Source organism: Microtus ochrogaster, unplaced genomic scaffold, assembly GCF_000317375.1.
Source record: "Microtus ochrogaster isolate Prairie Vole_2 unplaced genomic scaffold, MicOch1.0 UNK104, whole genome shotgun sequence".
In the NCBI taxonomy this organism is placed as follows: domain Eukaryota; kingdom Metazoa; phylum Chordata; class Mammalia; order Rodentia; family Cricetidae; genus Microtus; species Microtus ochrogaster.
The window spans coordinates 556,451-566,927 of record NW_004949202.1 but is presented as its reverse complement, the minus strand read 5'-3'; the positions used below and the strand labels follow the sequence as shown (position 1 = coordinate 566,927).

The 10,477-nt window shown below is 47.9% G+C and overlaps 1 protein-coding gene across 1 annotated transcript in view; it reads right to left on the bottom strand.

The window, feature by feature from the left end:
- The window catches only part of Shc3 (SHC adaptor protein 3), a 120,122-nt gene extending 111,443 nt beyond the window's left edge, over positions 1–8,679 (bottom strand). The window contains exon 1 of the mRNA XM_026778087.1: positions 6,220–8,679. Within this exon, the coding sequence (XP_026633888.1) occupies positions 6,220–6,696 (477 nt within the window). The 5' untranslated portion in view covers positions 6,697–8,679. The remainder of the gene's footprint in view (positions 1–6,219) is intronic.
- Between the last annotated feature and the right edge of the window lie 1,798 nt (positions 8,680–10,477).

Here is a 10,477-nt window from a genome sequence, read left to right as displayed (position 1 = left end):
CACACACACACACACACACAGCATCCAGCCTTTAGTAGAGTAACAAACACTGTGGTCAACATTTGTTCCAGTACACAGTTACACACACCCCATGGTCAACATCCATTTAGTGCACACATGCACACACACACTGTGGGCAACATCCTCCCACTCTGTAGTCCTGTGTTCAATGTCTCCTACCTGACTGGTAGTTTTTATCCAGCACATGTTAAAGGTTTTATGTGGTAATACGCTTTCTCCTCCTCTCCAGATAGTATGTACACCGGCCATTTCATTATGAATTAAATGATTCCACATTTTCCTTATCCATTTTCATGCGTGTGCTGGCTCCTCCTTTCCCCTCTCATCCCTACCATACTTTTTCATCCAAGCTGGCACTGGTGTCTGCTCTGGCACAGCAGTCCAGCCCTCTTCCTCCCAGGCAAGTGCCCTTCTGAAGGTACAGTGCCTGTCACAGATCCATCTTTCCAATTAGGCTAGATATCAGAGCCAGAACCCTCCCAAACATGACGTCAACGTTTCTACCAGTCCAGCCTCCTGGCTTTAAAGACCACCAATGTAAAACTTCCAAAGCAGGCACGGTAATATCCAGAGAGATGAACCACCACGCAAGCCCACACCAAGTAGCACTGCCTCTCACCAGCCAGCCTCAGACTCTGATGCACTATAACCCAAGCCAAGGCCACAGTTCAGCACAGCTTGTGAGACAACCCAACTTCCCTGTCACCAGGGCTTTGCTTAAAGGGTATTTAACATAGAACCTTTCAAAATGAGGCATCTGTGTAAAGGTAAAACCCGGTGCAGAGGACTGCCTTGTACAGGACAAAGTCTTGCTGATAGCTTATTGTTCAGGGTGACTTTGTTCTTAAGCGTGAATACAAATGAAACATATGAGGTCATTGGGCATTTCTAGAAATGAGACATTTGCTACTTTCTAACGAGAATGAAAATAGCACCAATTCAAATACCATTGGTTGCTCAGCTATGGGTTGCAGAGGCAGAAAGGGGTATGTATGTGTGTGAGTATATGATACGTGGAGGTAGGGGTATGTATGTATGTGATGTCTGCAAGTGGGCATATGCATCTGAGTATATGATGTGCGATCTGTTGCATTGTGCAGTCAGTGTATTTGGGTATATATGGAGGGTATCATGTGCCTCTGTGTGTGTGTGTGGTATATAGCATGCATGTATCTATGCAGGATGAGGGTTATATGTTTGTGACATGTGCTGTGTGTATCTGTATATGATTAAGATGTGGAATTTGTGTATATGCAGTGTGTGTATATGATATGTGCTATGTGTGTATGTGTGCAATGTGCAGCATGTATATATCTATGCAATGGGAGGGGCGTGGCATAGTGAAGTGAGATATGAGCCTGTATGTAGTGCATGACATGTGTGTATATTTATATGGTGTGTGTGGTGTGTGAGATGTGTGTTTATGTATGTGGTGTATATATGTGTGTAGTGAAGTGTGTGTGTATATCTCTGCAATGTGTGTGTGAGAGTATTATGGAATATGGTGTGTGTGGTGTGTACTTGTGGCATGTATGTATAGCTCTGCAGTGTATGAGAGAATGGAGATATGTGGACATAAAGTGGTATGTGCGTGGTATGTGGCATCTGTGTACATCTGTGCATTGTGTATGTAAGATGTACAGATGTTTTATATATGGTATGTGGTGTGTATGTGTGTATATGGTAATTGGTTATAATAATGTGCGTGTTTGTAATTACATGGGGCGTGGGGTTGAACTCTGTATGTGTGGTGTTGCGTGTATGAGTATGTGTGGTATGAGTATATATCTATGTAGTGTGTGTGTATGTGTGTGTGTAGGATGTAAAGTATATACGTATGTGATCTGTGTGGTGTATGGCATGTGTATATATCTGTGCAGTGGGGAGTAAAATATGGATGTGTGGCAGGGTGTGTTCAGTTTACACATTGACACTTATGTCACATGAGAGAGGACACACTTTCCAGATGAAATTAACCAGGAATGCCATGAGAATTTCTAAAGACATCGTTCGAATGTTTTAGGCAATGTTTTCGTGCAAGCTATACATTACAAGGTTATTAAGAGACTTTAAGGGAAAACAACTTTTAAAGTTCAACTCATCTAAAACTAAAACAAAATTCGATTTATTCCACTGCCTAAGGCATCATGGACACACTAAAACGGACTTGTAGTGACTGTTTGCTATGAACTTCAGTCACAGTTACTAAAGAGGAGCTGGAAGAAAGGACGTCTTTATAGATGAGTCCAATCAAAATTTAAGAACAAATTTCAGGATAAAATTAGTTTATAAAAATATCCATAAAGATAAATAGAAGATTAATGAATAAAGCAGATGGCTCACACACCCCAGATGTCATCAGATTCATTAATCAGAGAAATAAAATTGTTTTAAAAGGGTTTATAAAATAAAAAAAAAAACAAGTCCTTTTTCCAGAAGAAAACCAGTCCCAAATACCAGGGAATAACAACTCCTTCTCGGTTGGTAAAACCTCCTCTAGCCCTGGGGATTCCATGGTAGAACTCTAGCTGAGCATGTGTTGGACTCTGGGTTCAATGTCTAATACTGGGGGAAGAAATTTCCAGGAAGCTCGTCATCTTCATTCCAGTAAAAGGGTAATACTCACAAGCTGAAATACAGCTATCAGCAGGACCTATGAATAGCCTAAGCTGCCAGCTCCCTGAGTGGCAATCACGGCATGCCCAGCTCTGCACAGGAGCCTTGAGCCTTAGTTCATCATTTGGATTGTCTTATTTTGACCATTGGCACTTGAGCCTGCCTTAAATGTGTTCACTGCTCAGCATATCAACCCCTCTTGGCCTTTTAACGTCTGCATTCTAAACAGCCCTTCATGTGAGGACCACACTGGAGTCGAAGGCTGGCCTGGGGCACACACCACAGTCTCACACCCAACAACTGTAGTCTCAGCTTCTGCCAAGCAGTTCCAAAACCAGACCTGAGGCCTGCGTGTCCTCAGAGGTTCTTCAGGGCCAGGCTCAGACTGACTTTCCTTCCTAAAGTCTCCCTAGAACCAGGGAGGAGAAGGAGGAGCAGCCTGAGCGATCCACAGGGCAGTCACACCACACGCAGGTGAACCACTGCCGAGCAACTCTCCTTCATCCCCAGCGTGTTACAGACAGTCACATCCAAACAAACAGAAAGCAAACCTCACATCCAAACAGAAATCAAACTTTAGACAGACATGTAATGACACTATTCATGGTTCTTTGCTGTTAGGATGTTCTGCTATGTCTATCTGGGGTATGGTTTCTTGTTCTTTCTCTTTTATACTACCACAATTGATCAAGTGCCTGGGCTACTTCGAGGGCTACAGTGTTGCCAGTGAGGCCCGGCTGTCACTAGTCTAAACCTGAGCCCTCCTGAGTACATAAGCCTCTGCCCTTATTTGACAGCTTGGGGGCTGTGACTAAGTTGACAGAGTGCTTACCTAAGATGCTGGAAGCCCCAAGTTTGATCCCCAGCCCCAGGGGGTCTCCATGAACTTGAGAGGGCCTATATACACCTGCAACTTCCACATAGAATTAGGTAGGAGGGTCAGAAGTTTAAGGTCATCATTGACTATATAATAAGTTCAAATCTAGGCTGGAATACTAAGACCCTATCTCAAGAAAGGAAAAAAAAAACTTTTTTTTTTTTTAAAAAAGGAGAGTAAACTAACAGCAGGCAGGGATAGTTGAAAATACAGGTTAAATGTGCTGTTAGCTTGGAATTCCGCTGGTCGAGAACTTTCTCAGTTTCATTTTTCCATCCTTCACTGGAAATGTCAGCAGCTGCCGAAGAAATGCTTTGATGTTGTGTCAACAGCCAACACCCATCAGGCTGTGGTGTGTACAGTACCCCTGTCCTGTAGCTGAAGTATCTGAGTCTTATCACTGCAGCGTACAGCATCCAGTGACCACCTACCCCTAGGTACTTCTTGCAGAAAACCTGTGATGATGCCGTGTAGAAATCTTCCAGAAAGCTGGAAAGCATCTGGGACTGCCTTGAACTTGGAAAACAGAATTTTACCAAATGGAATTAAGGAGCTTTGCAAACTACAAACCTTCAGATTTTAGAACTGAGTTCCTGTTATAAAATGCAGGCTTTTAAAAGCATCAGAAAAATCCTTCACTCCTCAGTAACACTAAATTAAAACATTTTCAGTTTTTCAATAAAACAAGTCATTTTAAAATTCAGCATGCCAATGTGGGGAATCTGCTCGCGTGTGCCCACAGAGGGTCATTTGAACAGCTGAAGGCGACATGCACACAGGACTGCATTTTTCCTTTAATGTCTGGGCTTCTTTCTGTGTGAACTCAGACTTCTGCAGGGATGCAGAAGTTCACATGACACCACTGTTCACAGATGCTAAACAACAGGGACAATAGAGGACAGTACAGGCCACTAATGACTGGTACCATGCACCCTGGGGCACTGCTGTGTCCTCTCCCTGGCTCTGAGATAACTCAAACCTGTCCCCACAGAAAGAGTCTAGGCTAGACCACTATCTTCCTATGCTCCTCATTTGGCCCAGACTTTAGGTAAAGTGGTTTTTCTACCTAAAATACCATTTTAATTTGTCTGGCTGAATATTCAAATTCCAGCTTCAATGACCCACTCCTTGGGAAGGGATACAGCCGAAGTCAAGCAAAGTAGTTCTTTCAAAGCGTGAGTTTGAGAATTGCCCCTCATATTGAAAACAGCCTCTGTGTTCTGCCTAGCACACACCAGCAGCTTTGCCCAGATCCATGTGCTTGTCTTAAATGCTTCACAAACAGAAGCATAAGATGCAATTATGAAGCTAACAGAGATAACAAACATGTTCTAGTCATGGTTTAGCCTCCAGGTAGCTGTGGTTTGGTTTCTGTTTGGTTTCTTGCTTTGTTGGTTTTACTCTTTGGACCCTGGACATATCATTTAAATAAGCAATATTCATCCCTTTAAAGATTAAACTCAACCAAATGTGTATGTTTGATGCTGAGCTGTGTCCCTTTTGCTAAAACATGATGCTAAAATATGATCTGCGTTCAGTAGCTGAGAGGTCAAATTCAAGTGCAGACTGGAGGGAGGGGGGAGGTTCCGGTGGCCACATTCTCTTTATGTGTTTTATACAGTCAAAGATAGCATGCATTCCTTTGGGGATTTGGTTCCAACCTGCCAAGATACTGCATATTTACCTGAAGATGCGCCATGTGGGTTTTTTTTTTTAATTGGATCTGTAACTAGTGCTTACAGACCAGACTGTTCTACAGGTTTGTCAATGCAGGTGGTGGGGAGAGCTTCTGTCTCATCAGAAAAGCCACACCTGAGGTAAGCCCCTGGGCTCTCTCCTGGCCCTCACCTGGGAGAAGCATGGCCGTGGCTGCTTCAGCTGGTCAGACTGGAGGAAATGGGTTGGTAGATTACCTGAGCTGTACTGAGTACCTTAAACACCATGCTTGTGAACTGCAGGAATTCTGCCAGTTACATTGTGAATTTTTGAAAAACGATTAACATTATTTGTGTTGCAAGAAAAACTCCTTTCCAGCCTGGGGGAGCAAGAGCCCCAGCCTCATCCCCCTCTTAGCTCATTTGAAGGAAAGACTACTATTACCCAACTACTCCTTGAACCAAGACAGTTCAAGGCCGAAGAGTATCTTTCCAGGTAAAAATACTAGAACCCCTCTTACAGGAAGCAAGGCTGCCTCTGCCCTGACCTCCAGAAGTTGGGCATTCTTGCTCTGGAGGGGAAATATGGCCCACCCCACCGCCACAGAAGGACACAGAAGTTGTGGCATTGGGGTACATCCCTCGTCGGGGCTTGGGGGAGGTGGCTGCCACGTCTGACTAGTGTACTTCTGGTAGGCCAGACCATGATCTCAGGATGGACGCCTGGAGCGAGAGGGGACATTGGCAGGACTCCTGGTGAAGTCAGGTGGCAGGAGTATGCCTCAACACCAGTGCTCTGGGGAAAGCAGGCCCCATGAGAGGTGACCAGACAGTTCAACCTTTACTCTACGTACCAGCAAAAGGTACATTTGTAGTTCACTCCTTGCCCTGTCGAGCAAGAGGATGGCTAAGGAGGGCACATTTCCTCACATCCAACCGTCGTCTGTGTTCCCCGCACCTTGGGGCTTCAGAGGACATTTATCCCAAGGCGTCCCGACTCCCCCACGCACCCTGGCCCAGGACCTTCGCCCAGCTGTGTGGGTTACCCACCTTGACCACATAGGTGACTCCCGGCCCCAACACCTGCTCGCTGGCGTGAGGAGCGCCCCGCGGGGGCCTGGGCAGCGGCTCGTCGCCGGCCCGGCTCTTCCTGGTGGCGCTCATGCTGGCGGCCTGGGCGCGAGCCCCGGGGGTCGCGCTGCCACCGTCCGGGGCCGCCAGGCTGGGCGCGCTGCAGCTGCCCGAAAGCCGCGCGCCCGCCCGCTCCCGGGCAGCGGACGACAGGCCGCGCAGGCCGGAGCTGGAGAGTTTCAGGTGGGACACCTTGTGGAGCAGGTGGCCCAGGCTGCCGGGCCCATCGTCCGGCGCCTTGCGCAGCGCCTCGCCCGACACCAGGTAGGGGGTCGCCGCGGGCGCCGCCGCCGAGACCTTGCCGCCGCTGCCGCTTACCGACAGATTGTGGAGAAGGTCATCGACCGATGTCACCGAGTCATTCCTGAAGCGGTTGTACTTGGTGCGTGGAAGCATGCCCCTCCGTGAGCTCGCCGCATCCGCCCGGGCGCTGCTGGTGCCGGCCCCGGCGCGGGCTGCCGCGCATAGCACACGAGCCGCGGGCCCCGGAGCGGGACAAGGAGCTGGGGTCCCGGGACAACCTTTCCGGAGAGGGACAGCCGAGGCCGACTACCGAGCCCTCACACCGTTACAAGGCAGCAGAGCAACCTACACGCAGCGCGGGCCCGGGAGACCACGGGTTGGGGTGGAACGCTTGCCTTGCAAAAGTCATAGTTGCCGCTGATGGAGCGCCCAGCTGCACGGGGCTGCTCCCAGCAAAAGCGTGACTCACTCTGAGGAGACCCTTCTCAACAAAGGCTCGGTGAGCTCCGCAAACCACTTCCTGTAGCAAAAAGAGAGAGAGAGGGAGAGAAGAAAACGACATCCACCCGCTGACAGCAACTACAGCCAATCAGTTCTCAATTTTCCTTTTTCTACCTTCGCAGATATTTCCTTCCAATCTTTGCTTTTTCACCTATCCCTGCCCCATCCTGCATTTGTGCCAAAGGTAAATCCAGTTCCTTCAAATGATCTCTTGAACTTTCCAAAACCCATTATTCCATGCTAGGGTTCGTTCTTCCTCTGCCAAGCTCATGAGGATGAGCCCCAGAAGTGTCTGACAGCGAGCGATGCGTTAAAATGTGACGAAGGCTTTTTAAGAAGTCTTCAGGCAAATCCTGATGAATCTTGATTTAGGAAGCAGCAACAATTTTTCAGCAAAAAAAGAAAGGAAAAGAGGGGACCCTTCACCATCAGGTGAAAATGTAAAAAAAATAAATAAATAAAAGGCGTCGGTTTCCTGTGGTTTGCTTTTCTTGTTCACATCCACAGAGCAGCCATGTGTGTCTGCTGGCGAATGTCTGTGGCGATGCAATTCCTCAGACAACACACTGAAAAAAAAAATCTGCACATGAACTTCTTCTCAGTACAGCTCAGGGGGTCTTGCCTGATCATTTACAGCAGCCAGCAGCCTTTCTCAGTCAGGATTAAGTTGAAAATCTACTTCCAAAAAAGAATGGTGCTTCTCTGATGAGCGGCAACAGGCTCCAGAAATCCATGCCAAGAAAGAAAAAGGGAAAAAAGAGGGTTGAGCTCTGAGCTTTATTCCAACTGAATGTGTTTAAGCCCTGGAAGCACGCCTTAGTAACACCACCAATCCATGTCAATGTCCCTTCAGCTGCTGCTTTGCAGCCCTGCAGTCAGGCAGGAAAAAAAAAAAATGTGGCTGCTCTAACTGCCCATCAAATCCACAGGAAGAACGGCCTCATCCTTGGGAGTCAGGCTCAGACTTGCACACAGGCCTTCTTCCTGGCGTTTAGGAGAGCAAGACATCGACAGACTCCCCGAAGGTCTGTCCAAGATTCTGAGACCCACTGACCCCTTCCTCGGTGGCCTCTGCCAGGTGGCCTCATGCATTAAGATGGATAACCTGCATCACAGGGAAGTCAACCGCAGTCAAAGTTTCCCGGTAACTTCTGTGCCAGCGAATGCTTTTGCCTTCTAGCACACTAGCAGGTCACCCTGAGTCTTCTTCTCACGCCCAGGGCTGATCTCAGGTGGCTGCGTGGTTCCCAGGCTTTCTGGGAGCCCCAGGAACGGAGTTTAGGGAGTGTCACCCATGGCGGGCTCACGGGTGAGGCCGGCTCCAGAGGACGAAGGAGCGCTGAGCAGCCAGGCCCGCCCTGTCGCAGCAAACGCGTTCCCACCGCTCTCCAACCGCGCCGCAGCCCTAGCCCAGCAGCCACCCCGCACTCTCTTTTTTCCCTTCCCCTAGCTTGCATAGCAACAGCAGATGCGCACCCCACGGACGATTTCGATGGTGATTAGAGTCCCCCTCCAATCTGAAGCAAGTCAGCCCCACCATTCCCAAACCGTGGTCTTCATTAGAAGCAGACAAAAAAACGACAGAATGTGAATGAGATGCTGTTTGTGTGAATGAAAGGGCCAGCGAGCGAGCCAGCGATTCTGTGAATGGAGCGGGGCCTTGCAGCCGGTGCCAGGCAATCCCCTGGGCTCAGACGGCCTCAGCCAATGAGCGGCTGCGCCGATGACTCATTCAACAAAGGCTCGCTCAATAGTGGAAGATTCCATTTCAATCAAGGGCGGGATCTTTTATCCAACAGCAATGTGGGAAAAAAAAAGAGAGAAAGAAAAAAAAATAACACCACCCAGATTGATTACAAAAATGCCGGGAGGAAGAGACAAGCCTGTGTAGAGAGAGGCGAGAAATTAGCTTTATAAGGATGTTGGAGACCAGTCGGGTCAGGCCCCGGTGAAGCAGGACCACTCTCTTGGAGGTGAGCTGTACCCAAACTTTCATTCACTGGTTCTTCTACATCATGGAGCAGCCATGAATGTATCAGCTTTTATTATGAATGCACACAGAAGGCACAGTCAAAGGCTAGCCTCTTCCCCCTGAAGCCTTTCCTAATAAAGAAATCAAACATCTATGCAAGCTAATCCTCCAGAGAGGTGGAGGGGGATCCCAAAGCTGCATCATTAACCCTTTAGCCAACAGGAGACTTTCAATTCTATTATGAGGCCAACGGAGGGAAATGAGTGAGAAAATATGAATGGCAGTGTAAAATTCCATACAAAAATATGCTCGTTGCTGTGTGCTGTTAATATTTCAAGAATATAATACAATACAGTAAGACTGCAGTTAACTGGAAAATGGTATGAATGTTTTGATATGCAAGAGAGAAAGAAAAAAATTTAAAAAGCCCAAATGCGTCAGATGGAGTTCCACAGCCCCTGCAGGGGAGCTCCGCTCACGTGCTGAGCCCAGGAGAGCCCTTTGTTCCCCCTGGGGAGCCCTGCCTTGCTTATTTTAGGCACTATTCTCCAAAACCCAAGCATCTGGGCTACCAACCTGCAACCCACCGACAGTGATGAGAAAGGGGGCGCCTGGATAGATAAATCTGGATGCCATGTTCGTAGTCTGCGCTGTGCTTTGAATATCACGCATTATCTGAATGCTCCTGTTGACGTCTAATCCTGACAACCATTCCGAGGGTGAAAGCTTAATCTGTATCATTTAGTGGAAGGGCTACTGGGACGTGACTGGGATTGGGTGGTCAGAGTAGAGCCTTGGTGGCTGAATACTGGTGGCTTTGTGGAAACAGAGGAGGCTCAAGTGACAGCCCAGTCAAGGGCTTATCTTGTAAGCATGAGGACCTGAATCCAATCCTCAAAAACTCATATCAAAAAACAAAAATGAACAAACAAAAAAAAAAAGATCTTGGGCTGGTGATCCAGTGTTGCATAAGCCAAAACAGGCAGATTCCTGGAGCACTGAAGCCAGCCAGCATTCTCTACTCAACCAGTCCTAGGCCACGATGAGACCCTATCTCAAAAACCAAGATGGGGCCAGAAAGGTTGTTGTCAACCTTGATGACCTGAGTTCAATCCCCAGGACCCACATGGTGGAAAGAGACTCTTAAAGTTATCCTCTGACCTCCACACACATGCTGTAACATGCATGCCCCCCACAGCAATCTAATGACAAGTTGTTTTTAAAGAAAATATGACTGTCCTCTAAGGAATGAAAGTAGAAGCTCCTCTCTGCCCTCCGCATGCATGCCCGCCAGCACACAAGCAAACCAGCACACACATACAACCACACACACATGCTCACACACACGGGAAAGACCAAAGTGTGTGCATCGTGCACGCACACACATACACACACACACACACACATGCATGCATGTTCCCTTTCTCTCACCATGTGAATGCCTGAGCCACTTCAGACTCT